The sequence below is a fragment of the Jaculus jaculus genome, chromosome 5, assembly GCF_020740685.1.
Source record: "Jaculus jaculus isolate mJacJac1 chromosome 5, mJacJac1.mat.Y.cur, whole genome shotgun sequence".
In the NCBI taxonomy this organism is placed as follows: Eukaryota; Metazoa; Chordata; class Mammalia; order Rodentia; family Dipodidae; genus Jaculus; species Jaculus jaculus.
The window spans coordinates 72,986,454-73,011,603 of record NC_059106.1 but is presented as its reverse complement, the minus strand read 5'-3'; the positions used below and the strand labels follow the sequence as shown (position 1 = coordinate 73,011,603).

At 45.6% G+C, this 25,150-nt stretch overlaps 1 protein-coding gene across 1 annotated transcript in view; it reads left to right on the top strand.

The window, feature by feature from the left end:
• Nucleotides 1-15,437: 15,437 nt before the first annotated feature.
• The window catches only part of Hdac1 (histone deacetylase 1), a 32,768-nt gene continuing 23,055 nt past the window's right edge, over nucleotides 15,438-25,150 (top strand). Inside the window, exons 1-2 of the mRNA XM_004665271.3 lie at nucleotides 15,438-15,555; nucleotides 24,840-24,952. Of these exons, the coding sequence (XP_004665328.1) occupies nucleotides 15,507-15,555; nucleotides 24,840-24,952 (162 nt within the window). The 5' untranslated portion in view covers nucleotides 15,438-15,506. The remainder of the gene's footprint in view (nucleotides 15,556-24,839; nucleotides 24,953-25,150) is intronic.

The window sequence follows — 25,150 nt, the reverse complement described above, 5'->3', positions numbered from 1 at the left end:
GGGAATAAATCCCTTCTTAAAAGGAGTGCATTTACCCTAAAGAGGGCAGCAGGAAGAAGACTCACCCAATCCCTGCTGGCTTCTAAAATCAGTTTGGTTAATATTTATTTAAAGAGTTCTTTTCATTCAGCCAGGTATGGTGGTGCATGCCTTCAATCCCAGCACTCCGGGAGGCAGAGATAGGAGGATCACCATGAGCTCAAGGCTACCCTGAAACTACATAGTGAATTCCAGGTCAGCCTGGACTAGAGTGGAACCCTACCTTGAAAAAAACAAACAAACAAAAAGTTCTATTCACCCTCTCCACTTGCCCTGAGCTCTGTGACCTATGGCACAATGAAGGTGCCATTTCATTCCGAAGGCTTTTCCTATTAACTGAGTGACATGGACTGTGACAACCCAGCCAGTTTTGGACCCCAAAGCCATGACAAGGCCAAATCTGGTTACTATTTCCTGTAGCAGCTTCTTCATGGTTATCTGAGAAGTCTCAGTCTTTGTAGCAAATGCTTTTGTCCACCCTGAGAAAGTATTCACCATTACCAGTAGATACTTATATCCATAAAGACCAAGCTTACCTTCAGTAAAATCAGTTTTCCAATACTCACCTGGGAAGGTTCTTCTGAATCTTACCCAGGTCTCGTCAGTGGGGGTTCGGTTAGTGTTGGTTCACTTGTTGACAGTTGACACATCTGGTAACTAGAATTTTAGTTACCAGGTCAGGAAGTGTTGTCTAAGGAATTTGTTCAATTTTGTGGGGCCCAAATGAGTACCCTCATGAAGATTCTTGGGCAGTGTGTGGTGGTTTGATTCAGGTGTCCCCCATAAACTCAGGTGTTTTGAATGCTAGGTTCCCAGCTGATGATTTGGGAATTAATGCTTCCTGGAGGCAGTGTGTTGTTGGGGGTGGGCTTATGGGTGTTATATCCAGTTTCCTCTAGTCAGTGTTCGGCACACTCTCCTGTTGCTATTGTCCACCTTATGTTGGCCAGGGGCTGATGCCCACCCTTTGCTCATGCCATCGTTTTCTCTGCCATTGTGGAGCTTCTTCTCAAGCCTGTAAGCCAAAATAAAGCTTTTTCCTACAAGCTGCTCCTGGTTGGGTGATTTCTACCAGCCATGCGGACCTGACTGCAACACAGTGTATGTCCCAATGCCCATAGGAGGAAGGTCCTTCCATCCAGCAACTTGTTCCACCCAGGTGGCATTCTCCACCTGGAGGGTGTCCCCCAGTTTTATGTCTCCTTCTGTGCAGTCAGGTTGATTGGGCAGCTCAGGAAGAGGGGACACCACTAGAACCTCAAGGGGCCCCACTGGTTTTAGGAGGAACTTCTCTGGCCTCTTAGACTGCTGCCTGATTCCCCAGTGCTTTTGGGTGACTTCCTCTTTGGTGGCTCTGGCAATAGATAACAGCCACTACTCATTTAGAGAGCCAAATGGCCTCAGCAGGGCCAATATCTCTTGAATATTTTTAATTTGTTTCCCTTCAAATGTAAGCAGTCCCCATTCTTGATGGAGGAATCCACGTGAGTGGGGGTATAGTTAGGGTGATTGGACCCCTAAAGGGGTAAAAAGGCTGGAAAGTTTGCACTAGCTAGAAATCAAAGATGATCTGATTTCTTATCTCTTGCCTAGATCCCTAGAACTGTTTTTCCACTGCCAGGACCCCTCCTGGAAGGGAGTTCTTTCACAGGAATTAAACATTGTAGTTGGTCAAGTTCAGCCCCTGGAACTTGGTGCCCAAGCTAACCTCTTCCTGAGACAGCCCCTACCCCTAACCAACCAGCTGGCCCTTTGGTTCACCTGAGTCAGAAGACAGTCCACTACCCTAAGGTTATAAATACCTTTGCAAGAGGAGGGCAGACTCACTAACTCTCTCTTTCTTTTATCACTTGGGAACTTCCAGATGTGTGTTTTTCCCTAGGCTGGGCCTAGGCTGGCTGGGCTTGGGCTCCCTAGCCCTTACTCTCTGCATGGGTTCTTTACCCCCTCACCCTCCCCACATGGCAAGAACTCCTTGAACTTTCTTTTCTCTTTTCTTTCCACACTTTTTAACCCATTCCCTCCACATGAGATCTCTAGACACATGGGTGCTTTTTCTTGGCTCTACTTCCTGCAATAGATATAATAATTGAATAATTATCCTTCTCAGTTTTCTCTTTCTATTCAATCCTTTAACTAAAATAGAAACAAAACTCAGGGCTGGGCATGGTGGTGCACGCTTTTAGTCCCAGCACTTGGGAGGCAGAGGTAGGAGGATTAACATGAGTTCAAGGCCACCCTGAGACTACATAGTGAATCCCAGGTCAGCCTGGGCTAGAGTGAGATCCTATCTCAAAAAAAACAAAAGAAACAAATCCAGGGTTTGGGGTTCAAAGACTTTCCTGGACCCTTAGCTCCTCATTACACATGTACATGCACCATTGCAAAGGCATAACAGTTGTTGATGTACACATTTATGACCTTGTCTTTTCCATATCTCAAAGCCTGAATCAATGTTATCAGTTCAGCCTTGTAAGCAGAGGTCCCATGCCCAAGGGCTTGAGCCCATACTGTCCTTTCCAATGTTACCACTATCACCCTTGCATACCTAACTCCATTGGAAACAAAGCTAGAACAGTCAGTGAATAATACCTCATTGGGGTTGTCTCATGGGATGTCTGTGAGGACAGGCTGGAAGCCCTGGATGGATTCAAGGCTTTCAAGGCAGTCATAAATCAGTTCCTCAGGATTATTTTCAGTAGGAGGCTGGGTTGAGAGCAGTCATCTTTGAGAATCTGATCCTTGGTTGGTGTAAAATCAGGGCTTGACGACTGGTTTGCGTGACCATGGGCTCCAGAGGAGCTGAGGTAAGGAGTTCTAGCCTGTCAGTCCTGATCATTCAACTGTAAAACCTTAGGGACTCTCTCTCCTGCCACTTTAGGCACTCGTTCCTCCAGTGTCCCTTTTCTTTACAGTAAGCGTACTGACCTTTATCTAATTGTAGTCTTTTTGCCTGGCAGGGCCCGCCTCTGAATTGGTGCTTTTTGGACACTTGGTGGTCTATAGGACGATTTCTGAAGAGCCATCACCATGATCCTCATTATTTTAGCCTGCTTATCCTCAGGCTTGGCTCTGTTATTAAAGTCCTGAATAGAGCTGGGCGTGGTGGCACATGCCTTTAATCCCAGCACTCGGGAGGCAGAGGTAGGAGGATAGCCGTGAGTTCAAGGCCACCCTGAGACTCCATAGTGAATTCCAGGCCAGCCTGGGCTAGAGTGAGACCCTACCTCGAAAAACCAAAAAAATAAAATAATAATAATTAAAAAAAAAGTCCTGAATAGCTGAGCTGGGCGTGGTGGCACATGCCTTTACTTGGGAGGCAGAGGTAGGAGGATTGTTGTGAGTTCGAGGCCACCCTGAGAATACAGAGTGAAATCCAGGTCAGCCTGTGCTAGAGGGAGACCCTACCTCGAAAAAAAACAAAACAAAACAAAACAAAACAAAACAAAACAAAACAAAACAAAACAAAACACCAGCATAGCTATCTCCAGTAATTCTGACAATAAGTTTCCCTCAAATCCTTCCTGCTTTTGCAATTTCTTCCTAATGTCTGGAGCCAACTGAGAGACAAAAGCAATATTCAGAGCTCTCCTTTTCTCAGGAGCTTCAGGGTCTATAGTGTGAATGTCCTATAGGCCTCCAAAAGGCCTCCTAGAAATGCTGCAGGGGAGTCATCAGGTCCCTTCATAACTCACCTTAGACAAATCTGTAGGTTTCTGAGCAGCAGCAAGGACTCCCACCAGCACAAGCCAGTGGTAATTGTCAAGAGCCTCCTTACCTGGATCTGAATTGTGGTCCCAAGTTAGGGGAAGGCCCTTTCCAGACAGACTGGGTCCTCAGTGGGGGTCCTGTCTGGTCCCATGGCAGGTTTTAGAGCTCCTCTCCAGACTCAGTCCCACTCTTCTGCCTTGAAGCGAGCCTGCAAAAGCTGCTGACAATCATCCCAAGTGGGCTGGTGGGTATAAAAGATAGTCTCAAGGAAAAAAATAAAACCTTGAGGTTTCTCAGAGAAGGAAGGCTTCTGCTGTTTCCAATGACAGTGATCGCTGGCGGAAAAGGGGACATAGGTCATGAAGGGGGCTCTGGCCCCAGAAGCCTGACGGGGTGAGGGGAGGAGGGCGGCTGAAGGTGTCTCAGGAGATTTGTACGGGGACCTGCTTGTAGTGTGAGGTGGGCTCAGGAGTACATCAGAGTGGGAAGGGGGATGTTCCAGGTAAGGAGGGGATAAAGAGAGGTTCCCTGGGGCTGGAGAGATGGCTTAGCGGTTAAGCGCTTGCCTGTGAAGCCTAAGGACCCCGGTTCGAGGCTCGGTTCCCCAGGTCCCACGTTAGCCAGATGCACAAGGGGGTGCACGCGTCTGGAGTTCGTTTGCAGAGGCTGGAAGCCCTGGCGTGCCCATTCTCTCTCTCTCCCTCTATCTGTCTTTCTCTCTGTGTCTGTCGCTCTCAAATAAATAAATAAATAATTAAAAAAAAAAAAAAGAGAGGTTCCTTGTCAGAGGAGTCCTCCTGTAGGACTGGCTTAGGGGGCTCCAGTGAGGGAGGGAGTTTTCTGCTTCTTAGGTTTGATAAAGAGCAATATTTTAGAGCTAGCTTAGGGTGTTTTTTAGCACGTTTCTGAAAACAAGTGGACTTTTCAGTAGCAATCTCAATCCAGGTCAAAATATAAATTACCTGATCAGGATATCCAGGTCACCCAAGGATGACTTGTTCAACCCCATATGCAGTTGGGAGGTCAAACCTTCCTTCTGGTGGCCACCCTACATTGAAGGAAGGCCAATCTAATTCACAGAATTTCCTGAGGGAGAAGGTGTCACAGGTGGTGCCCAAGTCAGAGTCTCTCTGTTGGAAAAACGAGAAGTTAGTTAAGAAACACTGGAAAGGACTGGACTTGGAATTTGTCTGTCCTATGGTGAAGTTGTCAGTTTCTATAGGTGGCCTCCTGGGAAAATCCAAAAATAGATAGAGTGACAAAACAAACACTGAACAAGAAGACAAAGACACTCTGCTGAAGGACTCAGGAACCAGAGGGCTGCCATGACAGGCTTCAGAGTCACCAGTAGGCCTAAGTTTCAGTTTCCCAGCAAGGTTTAAGTAAGAGTTTAACAGTTACTGAAAAAACCATAAACTGCTTATGCCATGCATTCCTATGATCATAAGATAAATTGCTTAAAGTGTCACTTAAGTTCCTCAAACCCACACAGCCAATCACAATAAAGGAACCTGGCATTCCCATAGCCCCTGCCCACCAATTTTGCCCGCCATTATCCTAAGCCAATCAGAAGAATACAAGCACAGTTACTGTTTAAAACAACCAATCAGGTAACCATCCCCTACTTTTATGTTCAAATTCCTATAAAAGCTCTGTTCTCCTGACATTCGGGGCTCTTGTACGGATCCACTGCATTGGTGAAGTCAAGAGTCCGAGCTTAAGCCTGAAATAAAGCTCCTTTGCCTTTGCATACATGTTTGGTTCTCCTTGGTGGTCACCGGGGCTGCCGAGAACTGGGCATAACACAGCCACACTGAACTGAAGCAGATAGACTGGCATCGGGGTGATGTCTTGTCACCACCCGGGATTGGGGAAGTAATGTTGTGTCCAACCTTTCACTGAATCCCCCTTACCTCTGGCAGCTTTCAAACCAAATGACTCTGCTCATGGTGTTGATATCTCCTGCCTACCACTCCTTCCTGTCAGGACCTGGAGAATGTCCCTGGGCTGCCCCCTAGGGTCTCCACCTTGTAGTCTGAGTAGAGTCCCAAGAAATCAAGACTCTGTGAGACCGGATTTGGGAGTCATTTTAACAAGGAGAATATAATGTCTTGCTGGGGCCTCCAAAATGCGAGTCCCAGATCAGAAAGTAAATTCAAGACCACCTGGATAAGGATTTTAAAAGGACAGTCTTTATATCGCAGGCTGGTGACTGTAGCTGCTGAGGAGGAGAGCAGCCCCGTCTTAATTTATCAGTGAGTTTATAAAGGAAAAAAATGGGCTGGAGAGATGGCTTAGCAGTTAAGTGCTTGCCTGTGAAGCCTAAGGACCCCGGTTCGAGGCTTGATTCCCCAGGATCCATGTTAGCCAGATGCATAAGGGGCACACACATCTGGAGTTCCTTTGCAGTGGCTGGAGGCCCTGGTGCACCCATCCTGTCTTTCTCTCTATATCTGCCTCTTTGTCTGTCACTCTCAAATAAATAAATAAAAAGAAACAAAAAATAAATAAATAAAGGGGAAAAAAAAAACATTGTTTTACAATGGTTTGGAAAGTCCCCAGCATCCACCCCTAGGCAACCTAGGTAACCTAGATAAGGCCTTCTTTTTTTTGTTTGTTTGTTTTTTTTTGAGGTAGGGTCTCACTCTAGCCCAGGCTGACCTGGAATTCACTATGGAGTCTCAGGGTGGCCTCGAACTCACGGCAATTCTCCTACCTCTGCCTCCTGAGTGCTGGGATTAAAGGCATGTGCCACCACGCCCAGCTTTTTTTTTTTTTTTTTTTTTTTTTTGAGGTAGGGTCTTACTCTAGCTCAGGCTGACCTAGAATTCACTGTAGTCTCTGGGTGGCCTTGAACTCATGGCAATCCTCCTACCTCTGCCTCTACCTGAGTGTTAGGATTAAAGGCGTGCACCACCACACCTGGCAGAGGCTGTCTTTTATTATGAAAATGGCTGGTGGATCTTAAACTGTCTTTCCTTAGGTTAAACTATCTGGGTGTTTCAACACAGAGAAAGAGCCAGAGATAATGGATCTCTAGCCACTGCAAGCAGACTCCAGGTGCATGTGCCACTTTGTGCATCTGGTTTTATGTGGGTACTGGGCAAGCCAACCCCAGTCATTAGGTTTTGCAGTCAGATGCTTTAACCACTGAGTTATCTCTCCGTTTTCCTTATTTGTGCTTTTTGAGACAAGGTCTGCTGTATTGCAGGCTGGTTGTTAATTTGCTATGTCACTGAGGGTGACCTTGAACTCCTTATCCTCCTGCATCTACCTCATGAGTACTGGGATTACAAGCATGTAATCTGCCACACTCAGTTCTATACAGCCCTGGGGATTGAACGCAGGGCTTTGTGTGTGGTAGGTAAGCATCCTATCAAGTGAGTTGCATTTCAAGTTCCAGAATGTTTAATTCATGTATTTTAAATATTTATTTATTTGTGAGGAGAGAGGGAGGGAGGGAAGAAGAGACAGACAGACAGTGGGTGTGCCAGGGCTTCTTGCCATTGCAAAGGAACTCCAGATGCATGTGCCACTTTGTCCGTCTTTCCATGGGTACTGGGGAATTGAACCCCGGGCTGGCAAACTTTGTAAACAAATGTCTTTAATTGATGAGCCATCTCCCCAGCCCATCCAGCATGTCTTAAAATACTGAATTAATTCACTCATTTGACAAATATTTAGTGAATATCTACTGTGTGCTAGGCACTGTCTAGGGCTCATATACTATATGGTCGATAAACACAATCTGCTCTTGTGGAGTTTACATTCTACTAAGGAAAGCTACACAAATATCATAAAGAAATAAAATCTTATAGTATGCCACAGAGGGTGAGTGCTAGAGGAAAAACAGAACAGGATAAATGGTTAACAGTGTCTTGTTGGCTGGGCATGATGGCAACCACCTTTAATCTAGCATTCAGTAGGGGAATTCTAGAGGCCGAGGTAGGCTGATTCCATTGAGTTTGAGGCCACGTAGAGAGGGAGTTCCAGGTTTAGTCTGGGCTAGAGTGAGATCCTGCCTTGATTAAAAAAAAAAAAAAAAAAAAAAAGGCCAGGCATGGTGGTGGTGGTGGTAGCACACATCTTTAATCCCAGCACTAGGGAAGTAGGTTTGCCATGAGTTCAAGGCCACCCTGAGACTACATAGTGAATTACAAATCAGCCTGGGATACAGTAAGACCCTACCTGGGGAGGCAGTGGGAGAAAGAAATAAAGAGAGAGAGAGCGGGAGAGAGAGAGAGGGAGAGAAAGAAAGAAAGAAAGAAAGAAAGAAAGAAAGAAAGAAAGGAAGGAAGGAAGGAAGGAAGGAAGGAAGGAAGGAAGGAAGAAAGAAAGAAGAAAGAAAGAAAAGAGGCTGGGCATGGTGGTGCACACCTTTAATTCCAGCACTTGGGAGGCAGAGGTAGGAGGATCTCCATGAGTTCGGGGCCAACCTGAGGCTACATATTGAATTCCAGTTTAGTCTGGGCCAGAGTGAGACCTACCTCAAAAAACCAAAAATAATTAATTAATTAATTTTTAAAAAGAATGAAAGAAAAGAGGGCTGGTAAGATGGTTTAAGTGATTAAGCCTCTTGCCTTAAAAGCCTAAGGAACCAGATTCAATTTCCCAGGACCCACGTAAGCCCAATGTACAAGGTGGCACATGCATCTGGAGTTCATTTGTAGTAGCTGGAGGCCCTGGGGTGCCCTTTCTCTCTCTGTATCTGCCTTTCTCTCTCTCTCTCTTCCTCCCTCCTTCTCTCAAATAAATAAGTAAATAAAAAGAAAAGGGAAGGGGCTGGAGGGATGGCTTAGTGGTTAAGGCATTTGCCTGCAAAGCCAAAGAACCCAGGTTCAATTCCCCAGGACCCACATTAGCCAGATGCACAAGGGAGCACACGTGTCTGGAGTTTGTTTACAGTGGCTGGAGGTCCTGGTGCACACATTCTCTCTCTCTCTCTCTCTTTTCCTCTTTCTCTGTCAAATAAATAAATCAAATAAATAAATAAAAGGAAAAGGAAGAAAAGAAAGAAGAATGTCTTGATGTCTTATGTGGAAGATAATGCAATTTATTATTTATTTTATTTTTATTATTATTTTTGTTTTTTCGATGTAAGGTCTCCCTCTAGCTCAGGCTGACCTGGAATTCACTATGGAGTCTCAGGGTGGCCATGAACTCATGGTGATCCTCCTACCTTTGCCTCTCCAGTGCTGGGATTAAAGGCGTGGGCCACTGTGTCATGCTAGAATTCTTTTACAGTGGCAAGAGGCCCTGGATGGAGCAGCCAATCTCAGCCTTTCTCTCTCCCTCTCTCATTGCTTCCAAATAAATAGTTTTAAAAAGAATGACAGCTGGGCGTGGTGGTACATGCCTTTAATCCCAGCACTCGGAAGGCAGAGGTAGGATGCTTGCTGAGACTACATAGTGAATTCCAGGTCAGCCTGGGCTAGAGTGAGACCCTACCTCAAAAAACAAAAAAAAAAAAAAACAAAAAACAACAACAGCAACAAAAAAAAAGGTGTGAGCCACCATGCCCAGCAGCAATTTTGTAATATTAAGTTTTATTTTATATTAGTTATAACAGGTATTCTCTTTTATCCCTGCCCCCAGCTCCTGTTACCCTGGAGATCATCTTTGGTGGGGTTATGATATTCACTGAAGGGTCATGAAGGTCTCAGACAGTCCCTATGGAGTACTGGGAATGTGCCTCAGGATCTTCCTACTCACTCTGTGGCTCTTAAAATATTTCTGCCCCCTCTTCTGCAATGTTCCCTAAGCCATAGCAGGCCTGTTGGCCATGTGATTTTTATTTATTTGCAAACAGAAAGAGATAAAGGAGAGACAGAGAGATAGGAATGGGCATACCAGAGCCTCCAGCCACTCCAAACTAAGTCCAGATGCTTGTACCACTGCACATCTGGCTTTACGTGGGTACTGGGGAATAGAACTCATGTTGTTAGGCTTTGCAGGCAAGTGCCTTAGCCACTGAACCATCTCTCCAGCCCATAGTGTTGTGTTCTTTGTAGCTTCTAGATTTCTGTTTTTATACATTTTTTAAAAAATATTTATTTATTTATTTGAGAGCGTCAGACACAGAGAGAAAGACAGAGGGAGAGAGAGAGAATGGGTGCGCCAGGGCCTCTAGCCTCTGCAAACGAACTCCAGACGCGTGCGCCTCCTTGTGCATCTGGCTAACGTGGGACCTGGGGAACCAAGCCTCGATCCGGGGTCCTTAGGCTTCACAGGCAAGCGCTTAACCGCTAAGCCATCTTTCCAGCCCTACATTTTTGTTGTTGTTGTTGTTTTGTTTTGTTTTTTCAAGGTAGGGTCTTGCTCTAGCCCAGGATGACATGGAATTCACTATGTAGTCTCAGAGTGGCCTTGATAGGTTTTGAATAATCATCCTGTTTGTTACATCAACCTCTCTGGCATCTGTAAAATAAGGCAGATTCTCCAAATAAGAGTGAGAGCAGCTTGAGTTAAAGGGGCCATGTAAATTGAGAGGGTTTTTATTTGTTGTTGTTGTTTTCTTTTGGTTTTTCAAGTAGGGTTTTGCTGTAGCTCAGGCTGACCTGGAATTCACAATGTAGTCTCAGGGTGGCTTTGAACTGAGGGCAATCTTCCTATCTCTGACTCGAGACACCATACCTGGCTTTTTTTTTTTGTGTGTGTGTGTGTGTGTGTGTGTGTGTGTAAGCCCACTCTTCTTTTCCAGAGAGCAGTTGGGGCTTTACTCTAGAGTCTGTGAGTTTCTAGACAAAGAGATTCTGCTTTGCTTTCCAGTACCAGATATGAGTTCTCCCCCACTGATGATCAGGCCTCATGTCCACTCAGTGAACAGTTGGTTCACAAAGGTATGCCACTATTGCACAAGTGTGTACTTCTTTTTAAAAAATATTTTATTTTTATTTATTTGACAGAGGGAGAGAGACAGAATGGGCATGCCAGGGCCTCCAGCCACTGCAGACAAACTTGCCCCTTGTGCATCTGGCTATAACGTGGGTCCTGGGAAATTGAACCTGGGTCCTTTGGCTTTGCAGGCAAATGCCTTAACTGATAAGCCATCTCTCCAGCCCACAAGTGTGTACTTCTTGACCCGATGGTTGATTTTGTAGTCTATAGGGTCCGCTGTTCGTTCATGCTGTTGGAGATATTTTCCTCCAGCAGCTCCCACAAGGTTCTCTGGCACTATGAGGGCTAGCCAGGGGGTAGCTAGTTTCACTTTCAGTTGCAGCATGGTATTCCAACGGTGTCTTCAGCCAGTGATGTCTTCAGTAATAGAGTCCTACCTTTTAGCTCTAGCAGGCAACCAAGTGTTTTGGCAATGGCCTGCACTGTTTGGGGGCCTCATGAGTATCCCTAAGCCAACAGCTCACTGTGGGGAACAACCCAATTCTGGGCCTGGGGAGTTATTGGCCAGAGTCCATGGTTTTAAAGTTAAGCTTGGGCTGAAGAGATGGCTTAGCAGTTAAAGTGCCAAACGACCTACGTTCAATTTCTCAGGACCCATGTAAGCCAGATGCACAAGGTTTCACATGCAACTGGAGTTCATTTGCAGTGTCTGGAGGCCCTAGAACACCCATTCTTTTTCTTTCTACCTGCCCCTTTCTCTCTCAAATAAATAAATAAATATTATATATATATATATATATATATATATATTTTTTTTTTTTTTTTTTTTGAGGGGTTTTGAGGTAGGGTTTTATTCTAGCTCAGGTAGACCTGGAATTCACTATGTGGTCTCAGGGTGGCCTTGAACTCATGGTGATCCACCTACCTCTGCCTTCCAAGTGCTGGCATTAAAGGCATGTGCCACCACATCTGGCTTAAATAAAATATTTTAAAGTTTAGCTTTGTCCATCTTCTGTTCAGGCTGTCCCCTCTCTGCCTTTATTGGTGATTCTATCTTGTAGAATGCTAGCCAGATTGAAGGTTTCTATGGATGTAAAACTCCATGTTTTTAAATATATAAAGAACATTTGAGTCATAATAATATAAACTCATTCATTTATATTACCTTCCTGACCTCTGTAGGCACCTAAGTTTATGAGCCTTGTTCTGCAGTTTTCAACCTCATTGGATTCCCTCCTCTTTTGGATCCTGCGTGAGCCATGGGGCTGGTGATCTTTGCTCTCTTTTCCTTGCCTTCTTGCCAAGAGCAAAACCAAGGCTTGGAAAGGTCAGGGAGACCCACCTAAGGCTGGCTGTGAACAGCAACACCAACTGGGAACAGGGTTTGTTCCCTGGTTCTTTGCTATTTCTAAATAGAACCATATAGTCTTAGCTTTTCGGTTGCCTTTTATTAAAGGCTCAGATGCAGTTCCCAGTTGAGTGACCCAAGTCCCTAAGTACTGTATAAAGAAGTGTAAGTCTGGGTGGGCTGGTGAGATGGCTCAGCAGTTAAAAACACTTGCTTGTGGGGCCTGTCATTCAATTCCCCCATAAAGCCAGATGCACAAAGGGGCATATGCATCTGGAGTTCATTTGCAGTGGCAGGAGGCTCTGGTGTGCCCATTCTCTCTCCCTTCTTCTTCTTTCTTAAGAGGAGGGGGTCTATATGGACAGGGCATGGTGGCACATGTCTTTACCCCCAGCACTTGGGAAGCAGTGGAGGATTACTGTGTATTTGAGGCCATTTTGGGACTACAGAGTGGGTTCCAGATCAGTTTGAGCTAGAGGGAAACGCTACCTGAAAAAAAACAAAAGAAAACAAAAAAGTCCAAAGGGAAAAAAATGTCTAGGTGTGGTGCCTCAAGCCTGTAGTCCTAGCACTTTGGAAGCAGAGACAGGAGGATCCCTTGAGCTCAGGAGGTTGAGACCAAACTGGTGAACATGGTAAGACCCTGACTTAAAACAACAACAAAAAATGTGACCATGTACTTTAAAATTTTTTTTTGTTCTTAAGCCGGGCGTGGTGGCGCACGCCTTTAATCCCAGCACTCGGGAGGCAGAGGTAGTAGGATCACCGTGAGTTCAAGGCCACCCTGAGACTACAGAGTTTATTCCAGGTCAGCCTGGACCACAGTGAGACCCTACCTCAAAAAACCAAAAAAAATAAAAATAAAAATTTTTTCTGTTCTTTTAATTTTTTTCTTTTCAAATTTTTTATTAACAACTTCCATGATTATAAAAAATATTAAATTTTTGTTTATTTACTTGAGAGTGATAGACAGAGAGATAAAGAGAGAGAGAGAATGGGTACCCCAAGGCCTCCAGCCACTGGAAACGAGCTCTAGATGCATGCACCACCTTGTACATCTGGCTTACATAGGTCCTGGGGAATTGAGCCTCAAGCCAGGGTCCTTAGGCTTCACAGGCGAGTGCTTAACTGCTAAGCCATCTCTCCAGCCCTGAACATGTATTTTATTAGTTAACTGTAGGACCATAGGTCAGGTTTTTTTTTTTTTTCAATGCCAGGAACTAAACTCTGGGCCTTGCACATGCAAAACAAGTGCTCTACCACTGAGCTATTACCCTGGCCCCTTGGGACCACAGGTAAGTAACTAACATACCACTATATTTAGCCCATGCTATTTTAATAGCCCAGCATAGTGTTGTATTTATTTATTTATTTCCCGTCTTTCAACAATGACTAATCGGTGACTGATGGGCCTAGGATCTAGGGCAGTACTTCTCAAGAGGAGAGTGGGAAATGAGTTTATTCCCCATCTAGATTTCCCACCCTCAGACATTTATGTCTGGATAAAATTTTGATTGTCCTATGTGAATGTGCATGCATGGAGGGATAAGACTGGCATCTAATTGGTAGAGTGTAAGCATGCTGATGAATATGCACAATGCACAGAACAGCCTGTGCAACAAAGAATTATGCAGCCCAGGGGCTGGAGAGAGATGGCTTAGCAGTTATGGCACTTGCTGGCAAAGCCAAAGGACCCAGGTTTGATTTCCCAGTACCCACATAAAGCCACTTCTGGAGTTCATTTGCAGTGGGTAGAGGCCCTGGTGCACCCATTCTCTCTCTCTCTCTCTCTCTCTCTCTCTCTCTCTCTCTTTATTTTTTGTTTTGGTTTTTCCAGATAAGGTCTCACTCTAGCTCAGGTTGACCTGGAGTTCACTATGTAGTCTCAGGGTGACCTCGAACTCATAGCAATCCTTCTACCTTTGCCTCCCAAGTGCTGGGATTAAAGGAGTGTAACACCATGCCTGGCTATCTCTCTTTAAATACATAAATAAAATATTTAAAAATATAATTATGGGGCTGGAGAGATGGCTTAGCAGTTAAGTGCTTGCCTATGAAGCCTAAAGACCCCTGTTTGATGGTTGATTCCCTAGGATCCACTTTAGCCAGAAGTACAAAGGGGCACACACGTCTGGAGTTCATTTGCAGTGGCCGGAGGCCCTGGTGCGACCATTCTCTCTCTCTTTCTCTCTCTCTCTCTCTCTGCCTCTTGCTCTGCCTGTCTCTCTCAAATAAATAAATAAAAATAAAAAATTTAAAAATATAATTATGCTGCCCACTGTGTCAATATGTCCAGGCTGCTGAGAAACTTTGCCCTCCTAATGATGAGACCCTCTTTCCTTCTATCTAGACTCCTCAGTCATCTGGATGAATGTATGGGGTGAGGTAGACTTTGGGCAGAGTTCTGGTGCTTTGTTATATACAATGCCTCTGGTACTTAAGATAAAAAATAGCCAAAAAAAAAAAAATACATCCATACAACTGGGCGTAGTAGCACAAACCTTTAATCCCAGCACTCAGAAGGCAGAAGCAGGAGGATCACCATGAATTCAATAACAGTTTGGGACTACAGAGTCAGTTACAGGTCAACCTGGGCTGGATGGGACACGCCTTTAATCCCAGCACTAGTGAGGCAGAGGTAGGAGGAGGATTGCCATGAGTTGAGACCAGCCTGAGACTAGTGAATTCCAGGTCAGTTTGGGCTACAGAGAGACCCTCCCTCGAAAAACCAAAAAAAGAAAGAAAAAAATAAAAGGGAAAAAAGCTAAAGTGACAGTCCTTATCGAACTAATGGCGCTCCTCCTACCTCTGCCTCCCGAGTGCTGGGAGAAAAGGCATGCGCCACCACGCCCAGCTCTTTTATTTTATTTAAGAGAGAACGAGGCAGAGAGAGAGAGATAGAGAGAGAGGGAATGAATGGACACACCAGTGTCTTCAGCCGCTGGAAAGGAACTCCAAGTGGTTTACATGGGTCCTGGGGAATCGAACCTGAGTCCTTCGGCTTTGTAGGCAAACGCCTTAACCACTAAGCCATCTCTCCCCCCCACCAGAGTCTTAAAGCAGATTCAGTGTATACGCATTTAGCTGAATGACCTTGTGCAAGTCACTTTTCTCCTGATAGCCTGGGTTTACTCTCTGTAAAATGAGAAAGTTGTCCTCTTCTCATCCCCGAGCACGCTTCCAGCCCCGACGTGGGGCTGTGAAGTTTCCAGAGCGGTTTTCCTCCCCCGGGGGCTGACGGATGGTACGGTCCCCGGGCAGCTCCCCCACCCCTGCCGCCGCAGACCTTGGTACAGGCCCAGGGCGCCCGCGGCGGCCTCTCCGGGCTGCCCTTGCCCCCCGCCGAGTTCCGGGCCCGTCCCCGCGCGCGCTGATTGGCTGGAGCGGTGCCCGGGCTGCGCGGCTATAGGTGAGCGGGGAGGGGACGGGCGGGGCGGCCGGGAGCGCCCCTCCCCCCGGGCTCGGACGCCGTGCGGCTCGGAGCGAGCGGCGGGAGGGAAGGAGGGAGCGAGGGAGCGAAGGAGGGAGGGCGGACGGACAGACTGACGGGGAGGGCCGGCGGGCGAGCAAGATGGCGCAGACTCAGGGCACCAAAAGGAAAGTCTGTTACTACTACGACGGTGAGCCCCGTCCTGGCTTGCGGGGGTTTGGGGCGGGGAGATCCCCCAGCGGGGGCAGGGCGTCGGGAAAACGCTGAGGTCCGGAGGGGGAGTCTTGGGGGGGGGCGGTGGGCTGAAAGCCTGGGGGAATCCTGGGGGAGGGGGAGGGATTCTCGGGGAGTCCGATGTGGAGTTTGCTTGGGACTCCTGGAGGGGAGGCTGAGTCTGGGCGGGGAGGCTGAACGCGATGGAGATGGTTGCTAGGGCATCTTTTCTTGCTGAGAATACAAAGATCTTTCACTGTCCCCTTCTTTCCTTGACCTTTTATTCATTAATTAATTTATTTTTTGGTTGAGACTTGGGCAGGACTGGTCATCCTCTTCCCCTCCCCCAGTCGGTAAGCTGGGCCTGCAGTTGCTGTTGGGAAATGGGGCCCCAGGAATGAAGGGGGGGGAAGATGCAACCTGTTAAAAGAGTTTTCATTGAACCTCAGTCTTCGGGGCACCTTACTTTGTTCTAGGTGGTGCTTCCGTGCTGTGGCCGAGGGTCTCATCAAGTCCCACTTCCTTCCTGGCTTCAGCTCACGTCTAAAGCGGGAGCTAGACAGTGTTAACAGATCAATTGGTATCCGTGCTGGGATCCAGGAGCGCCCAAAGTGGCTGAGTACAAAGAAGCCCCCAGCTCTTCCTGAGTGGTCAGGGGATAGGTGTCAGTGCTCTTAGGACCTGAAGAACAGGAATTATTAGCCCGGCCCACTGAAGGCCAGGTAACAGCAAGGTGAAGGATCAGCGAGAACCTAGCACCTTTGTAAAATAGTAGTAATTTGGGCAGTAATGGCTGAAGCTTAGATATGGGGCCTAGTGTGGAGTGTGGTGAGCAGGACAGGGGAAGTAAGTGATAAGACTTCAGAAGTAGCGGGGCGTGGTGGCGCACGCCTTTAATCCCAGCACAGAGAGGTAGGAGGATCACCTTGAGTTTGAGGCCACCCTGAGACTACATAGTGAATTCCAGGTCAGCCTGGGCCAGAGTGAGACCCTACTTCGAAAAACAAAAAAAATGAAAAGAAAAAGACTTCAGAAATAAATAGGGTCTGATAATGGAGGGCTGGGCATGCTATCCTCAGGGTATCTGGGAAGCACTGTGGTAGGGAGGTTGTTTTGCTTGTGAGTCAGAGTCTCACTCTGGCCCAGGCTGACCCTGAACTCACTCTGTATCCCTGACTGGCCTGGAACTCACAGTGATCCTCCTACCTCAGTATCCTGAGTACTGGGATTAAAGGATTGTGCCATCATCACATCTGGCTTTATTAGAGTTTTATGCAGTTTGGTTTTGTCAACAGAAATTAATTCTAGGTCAAAAACTAAGTCAGTGAAGATGGGGTAAGGAAGAAGGCTTGGATTTCCAAGTTTCTGTTTGAGCAGTTTGTTATGATTATTCCTTTGAAGAATGCCGGCTGGTTTTGTTTCATTAATTAATTAATATACTTTTTTTTTTTTTCGAGGTAGGGTTTCAATCTAGCCCAGGCTGGCCTGGAATTCACTATGTAGACTCAGGGTGGCCTTGAACTCATGGTGATCCTCTTACCTCTGCCTCCCAAGTGCTGGGATTAAAGGTGTGCTATTGCGTTAATTTAGGGACAGGGTGTCTGACTATGGTAGTCCAATCTGGCTTCGAATCCAATTTTCTTTTTTTTCTTTCTTAATTTTTTCATTAGTTATTGAGAGAGAGAGAGAGATAGATAGAACGAGAGGGCTTCCAGCCACTGCAAACGAACTCCAGATGCATGTGCCACCTAGTACATCTGGCTTATGTGGGTCCTGGGGAATTGAACCTGGGTTGTTTGGCCCTGCAGGCAAGCATCTCAACCACTAAGCCATCTCTCCAGCCCCTTGAACCTAGTTTTCTTAACTCCGCCTCTTTTGTGGTAGGATTATAGTCATGTGTCACCATTCCTGACTTTAATTTTTGGTTTAGAAATAACTATTGAGGGGCTGGAGAGATGGCTCAGCAGTTAAGCCTGCAAAGCCTAACGACCCAAATTCAATTCCTCAGTACCCATGGAAAGCCAGATGCAGAGAGGCAAATGGGGCTGGAGTTAGTTTATAACAGCTAGAGGCCCTAGTGCATGCCCATTCTCTCTGTCTCTGCCTGTGTGGTGCCATATACCTTTAATCCTACCACTTGGGAGGCTGAGGTAGGAGGATTGCCATTAGTTTGAGGTCAGCCTGGGCTAGAGTGAGACCCTACTTTGGGAAAAAGAAAAAAAATATATATGGAGAGAGATGTTTAGGAGAGATCTAACTAGATCTATCAAGTCTGCAATTGACTGTTTTAGGTCTACAATTTAGAAGACAGATGAGATATTTTTGGCAATTGTCAGTAGAAAATATTGCAGATAGTAATTTTAGTTATTTTATTTACCTTTTTTTTTTTTGAGGTAGGGTCTTGCTCTAGTCCAGGCTGATCTGGAATTCACTATGTAGTCTCAGGGTGGCCTTCAACTCCAAGTTAATCGTCCTATCTTTGCCTCCAGAGTGTTGTGATTAAAGGCATACACCACCATGCCCAGCAATGAATTTCTTAATTTATTTTGGTTTTTCAAGGTAGGGTCTTGCTCTAGCCCAGGCTGATCTGGAATTCATTATGTAGTCTCAGGGTAGCCTCGAAGTCACAGCAGTTCTCCTACCTCTTCCTCCTGAGTGCTGGGATTAAAGGCGTGTACCACCATGCCCAGCTCTGAATTTATTTTTTAATGTTTTGTTTGAGGAAGAGAGGTAGATACAGAGAAAGAAAATGGGCATGCCAGGGCCTCTGCCCACAGCAAATGAACTCCAGATGTATGTGCCATCTTGTGCATTTGGTTTATGTGGGTACTGGGAAATTGAACCTGGGTACTTAGGCTTCCCAGGCAAACACCTTAACTGCTAAGCTATCTCTCCAGCCCAGTTTTAATTTAGAAGAGGTTGTAGCCAGTTGTGGTGGTGCATGCCTCAGCACTTGGGAGGCTGAGGTAGGAGGACTGCTGAGTCTGAGGCCAGCCTGGGGTTAGAGTGAATTCTAAGACCTTGCCTTGAAAAAGCAACAAAAGCTGGGCATGGTGGCGTACACCTTTAATCCCAGCATTTGGGAGGCAGAGGTAGGAGGATTGCCAAGAGTTTGAGGCTACCCTGAGACTACATAGTGAATTCCAGGTCCGCTACCTCAAAAAACAAACAAAAAAAAGGGGATGATTATTCAAGAAGTTGTATAGGGTGAGATCCTAAGGTGGACTGAGGAAAATTTGAGTGGCCCTCATACTCCAGTCCTAGGCTGGCTTTAAACTCTATGTAATACTGCCTCAGCCTTCCCAGTGCTAGGGTTACAGGATTTAGCCACCATGCCTGGCTTGGACATGTTTCTTACAGATAGTAAGCTCTTTGGGGAAAAATCTACTTCTGTATCCCCAGCCCCTCAAATGTTCCCTGCTCATAGTGGACATTCAGTAAAATAATTGTTGATTCAATGAATGGAGGACACATTCAGGGGCAGTGGCCCGGGAAGTTAGAATCAGAATGTGCCAGGTTTTATACAAGACCCTCAGGAGGAAAAGATGATGACATCGAAATAAAAGAGGCTGATTGAAATGGGGAGGGGATATGATGGAGAGTGGATCTGTCAAGAAGGAAGGTGGTATTATGGTTTATTGCATATAATTATGGAAGCTAACAATGAATGCCTTTAATCTTAGCAAAGATAGGATCAAGTGAGTTCTAGGTTACCCTGAGACTACATAGTGACTTCCTGGTCAGCCCAGGCTAGTGCAAGACCCTACCTCCAAAAAACAAAACAAAACAAGTCTGTCTATATAAATGTACCAGGTTATAACAGCCAGCAGTAGGGTTGGGGAGATATGGCTCAGTAGGTAAAAGTACTTGCCTTGCAAACATGAGAATAGAAGCTACGATCCCCAGAACCCATGTAAAATGTGAGGTGAGGCTGGACCCAGAGGCTCACTGACTAGCTAGTCCTAACTGAGTCAATGAGCTCTAGGTTCATTGAGAGACCCTGTCTCAAAGAATAAAAAGAGTGATGAAATGTCAACCTGGAGCCACTTGCTTATAAAGCCTGATGGCATGGGTTTGATTCCCCAGTACCCACATAAAGCTAGGTGGACAAAGCGACACATGCATCTGGTTGCAATAGCAGGAGGCCTTGCCACACCCAGTAGTTTTTCTTTCTCTCAAATAAATGAAAATACAAATAGTCAACCTGCTCTCAACACATCTACATATGTGTATGTTCATCTACTCATATAAACATGTATGGCTACACACATAGCTGAGGGCCTGGAGGGACGGCTTAGTGGTTAAGGTGTTTGCCTTCAAAGCCAAAGGACTCAGGTTCGATTCCCCAGGACTCACGTTAGGCAGATGCACAAGGGGTCAAATGGTCTGGAGTTCCTTTGCAGTGGCTGGAGGTCCTTTCATGCCTATTCATTCTCTCTGTGTCTATCAAATAATAAATAAATAAAAATAAAATATTTAAAAGAAATAGCTGAGGCCTTGAGGGATGGCTTAATGGTTAAGGTGCTTGTCTGAAAAGCCAAAGGACCCATGTTCCTCTCCATAAGACCCACGTAAGCCAGATGCAAATGGTGGTGCATGTGTCTGGAATTCATTTTCAGCAGCTGGAGGCCCTGGCATGCCTATTCTCTATCTGCCTCTCTCTCAATTAAATAAAGATAAACTAAAAAAGAAATAGCCGAGGACAGGAATGAGAAACTATTGACAGGAGTTGGGGCAGAAGCTATATTGCTGTAAATTGAGAAACAAAGTGGTGAGGACACGTTAGGTTAAATTAATTAATTAATTTATTTATTTATTTTTGGTTTTTCGAGGTAGCATCTCACTCTAGTCCAGGCTGACCTGGAATTCATTATGTAGTCTCAGGGTGGCCTCGAATTCATGGTGATCATCTTACCTCTGCCTCCCGAGTGCTGGGATTAAAGGTGTGAGCCACCATGCCCGGCTTAAATATATTTTTTTTGACCAGGACATTTTCTTATTTCACTTTTTAATTTTTTAACAATTTGCTTTTTAGAGACAGAGAGAGAGGGAGGGCAGGGAGAAAGAGAGAGAGAGAATGGGCGCGCCATGGCCTCTAGCCACTGCTAACAAACTCCAGATTCATGCACCACTTTGTGCACCTTGGCTTAACTTGGGACCTGGAAAATCAAATCTGGGTCCTTAGGCTTTGCAGGCAAATTGCCTTAACTGCTAAGCCATCTCTTAGCCCTGTTTTATTTTTTTAAATAAATAATGCTTTATTTATCAGAGATAATCAAAGAAACTCCAAAATGTTTAATCTTCATTCTCAGGGCTTATTCATTCACAGTAGGCCACTATGTCATATCTTAAACCCAAGGTCTGTCTTGCACTCTTTATGGGCTAAGTGAGATGTCCACAGTGTTCTTTCTCAGTGATGCACTCATTGTGAGCCTTGTTAGTCTCCAGGCAGGCAGAGTAGGGCTTCCAGCAGCTTCTCCCAGGCTTCTCGGGGTGGGACTCATGGCTACCAGACCTGGCATCCTTCCCGCCAAGAGCAGCTCCAAGTTAGGAAAAGACAAAGGTTAATTTTTAAAATTTTCTTGTTGCTTTTCTTTTTTTAAATATATTTTTTATCTTATGTATTTGAGACAGAATGAGAATGGTGCACCAGCCACTGCAAACAAACTCCAGTTGTATACATTACCTTGAGCATATAACTTATATGGGTCCTGGGGAATTGAACCTGAGTCCTTTGGCTTTGCAAGCAAGCACTTTCACCTCTAAGCCATCTATCCAGCCCATCCTCTCACCTTTGAGACAGGGTATCTCTTGTGTGCTGGGAAGGAAGGTCAGGGTGGCCCAGGAACTTTGAGGTTCTTCTGCCCCCATATCCTACTCCTTTGCTATAGGTGCCTTAGAATTACACATTTGCCTCAGTGTCTGGGGTCTGAACTCTGGTTGGCAGAATTGCAGAGCACACACCTTTATCTGATGAACTCTCTGTAGCCCCATCATTATTATTTATTTACTTACCTAGTTTTGGTTTTTCGAGGTAGGGTCTTACTCTAGCCCAGGCTGACCTACAAATCACTCTGTAGTCTCAGGGTGGCCTTGATCATGGTGATCCTCCTACCTCTGCCTCCTGAGTGCTGGGATGAAAGGTGTGCACCATGCCCCCCCCCTTTTTTTGGAGGTAGGGTCAAACTGTAGCTCAGGCTGACTTGGAATTCACTATGTAGTCTCAGAATGGCCTTGAATTCATGGCGATTCTCCAACTCTACCTCCTGAGTGCGCCACCACACCCCACTCAGGTAGGATCTTAAGTCCAGGCTTGACTTAAACTCGCCTTGATCCTCCTGAAAGCTCTGTCAAAGCTGTGCATCCCTGTGTTGCCTCAGCCTCCTGAGTGCTAGGTTCACAAGTGGATCACCATGCTGGTATATTTCATGCTTTATTCGCCATATAGGTCGATCCCTGTGGCAGCTGCTTCACTGCTCAGCTCTGCTGTTGCAGTATGAGAACAGCCATGAATGAAACATGAACTCACCAGCATGGCTGTTTGAACAAAATTTACTTAGATAAACAGGCAGCCAGGGTAATGGTAGGTAGCAGATGAAGCTGGCATGGCAGAGTAAGGAAGTCCTTGACTTCCATCCTCTTGTAGGTCTTCTTAACTTAGCCTTAGGGCATGGGCTACCATTAAAGACTTTTTCAGCAAGAGGGTGAGGTCATTAGAACTGTGGCAACAGTGTAGTGTGGCAGACAGTTTGAAGTTTGAATTGATGTTAAGAGGACCTATTAGAAGGTTATTCCCCTGGTGAAGCAAGTGGTTATAAAACAAGAATAATAGCTCTTGTCCTACCTAGTGTTATTGTGAGGACCCAGAAAAAAAAAAAAAATGAGCGAACATGCACTGGCACCATGAAGTATTACAGTATCTGAGAAGTCCTTATACACTGTTAAGGGAAAGGTAAGGCAAGCCACCACACTGCCTGCTGTTTCCCAGTAGACTTGGAATGATTCCTCATTCTGTCTAGTGTCTATGTGTTTAGGACTACACTCATTATTTTTTTAAATTAATTCATTTTTATTGACAACTTCCATGATTGTAAACAATCCCATTGTAATTCCCTCCCTCTCCCCACTTTCCCCTTGAATATCCACTCGTCATCATATCCCCTCCCCCTCTCAGTCTCTCTTTTATTTTATTGTCATGATTTTTTCTTCCTATTATGATGGTCTTGTGTAGGCAGTGTCAGGCACTGTGAGGTCATGGATATCCAGGCCATTTTGTGCCGGGAGGAGCACGTTGTAAGGAGTCCTACCCTTCCTTTGGCTCTTACATACTTTCTGCCATCTCTTCTGCAATGGACCCTGTGCCATGGAAGGTGTGATTGAGATATTTCAGTGCTGAGCACTCCTCTGTCACTTCCTCTCAGCACCATGGTGCCTTTTGAATCATCCCAACATCACTGCCATCTGAAAAGAGAAGCTTCTCTAACCAAAATTGAGGGTAGTATTAATGTATGGGTTTGAACATTAAGAGAAGTGCTTACTGGGCAGTTTGGTGAGTATAGTATATACATTTAGCCAGATAGCAGCAGACGTTACACCCCTAGGGCTCATGACTACCCCAGTTGTAAGTTTTCAGTATCAGGAATATATTCCCTCCCACGGAGCGGACCTCCAGTCTAATTACAGGGCTCTTGGTTTCTCCCATAACAGATGCGCCACTATTGCACCCGTTGGTTCATTTGACCTGGCTGACCAAATATAAGGCTTGCAATGTCCACTATTGAGTATCTTCACAGGAGATTTCTCTCTCTCCCACTGAACTGCATGTAGTGTGGGTTTTTCTAGCTTTCTGTCAGCTGGTCTACATGACTGAGGTTTTCAGCTCAGCGCCAGCTTAGTGTTCTTGTAGCCCAAGTATGTGGAGTCTTCAGCAATAGGGTCTTACCATCTATTCCTGGTGGGAAGCCAAGGGCCTCAGCAATGGCCTGTAATGTTTTGGGGGCATCAGGGGCCTCCTTGGCCAACTCACTAGAAGGTATCCCATTCCTGGCACTGAAAAATTTATGGTAATCTGTGGCCCCTATGTGTTCCATTGTTCGAAAAATAGGTTTCCATATGACTTATTTATATCCTTTTAGATTTTGATTAGACCTCCTTCCACCTTTCCTTTACTCAATCTCTTCCCCTGACCTCACTTAGGCCTTTTCACCCCAGTTAATATGTTCTTCTACTTACATATCTACAATACCATCCTATTAAGTCCCTTTTTGGTTTTTCAAAGTAGGGTCTCACTCTAGCTCAGGCTGACCTGGAATTCACTATGTAGTCGCAGGGTGGCCTCAAACTCATGGAGATCTTTTTACCTCTTCCTCCTGGGATTAAAGGCTTTTGCCACCATATCCAGCTCATTCTTAAGTACTGACCTCAGCAGGGTCCCCTGCTATTTTCTTTCCCGTTTCAGAATTACTTTTAATAAAATTATTTCATTTATTTGTAAAAGAGAGAAAGGGAATGGGCACACCAGGACCTCTTGCCACTGCAAATGAACTCCAGACACCAGTGCCAATTTATGCATCTGGCTTAACATGGGTATTAGAGAATTGAACCCCAGGTGTGCATGCTTTGCAAGCAAGCAACTTGAACTGCTTAGTCATCTCTCCAGCCCTAGAATTTCTTCTTCTTTTTCTTCCTCCTCCTCCCTCCCTTCTCCCTCTTCTTCCTTTCCTGCTTCCCCCTCCTCCCTCCTCTTCCTTCTTCTTCCTTCCCCCCTCCTCCTTCCCTCTTCTTCCTTCTCCTTCCTTCCTTTTTCCTTTTCTTCTTTTTGTTATTTGAGGTAGACTTTCACTCTAGCCCAGGCTGACCTGGAATTCACTGTGTAGTCTAAAGGTGGCTTTAAACTCACTGCAAACCTTTTACCTCTGCCTCCCGATTGCTGAGATTCAAGGCGTGCATCACCATGCCTGCTTGGAATTACTCTTCTTCTTTTTTTTTGGTTTTTCGAGGTAGGGTCTCACTCTGGTCCAGGCTGACCTGGAATTAACTCTGTAGTCTCAGGGTGGCCTTGAACTCACGGCGATCCTCCTACCTCTGCCTCCCGAGTGCTGGGATTAAAGGCGTGCGCCACCACACCCGGCTTTGGAATTACTCTTCTTGAAGAGTGCCTTGAAAACTAGAAATGATCCCCAGAATTCCCCTGGAGTTTGCTGGTTCTCTGTCCTTGGGAGTGTGTGTTTAACTGTCACTGAAACCTCTACTTTTCTTTAGGTGATGTTGGAAATTACTATTATGGACAAGGCCACCCAATGAAGCCTCACCGAATCCGCATGACTCATAATTTGCTGCTCAACTATGGTCTGTACCGAAAAATGGAAATCTATGTGAGTGACTGGGAGTGTGCCCTCCCATCAGCTCTGCTTCCTTGCATGCATTCTTTATTTCACTTCCTCAATTACACTCACCCATTCATCAAATGTGCATGTGGTAGGGTCTGTGCACGATGCTATATTTTTGAAGAGCTCAATGCTAAGATCCCACATGTAATTGTAATGAAATAAACTGTATATATATAGTATATA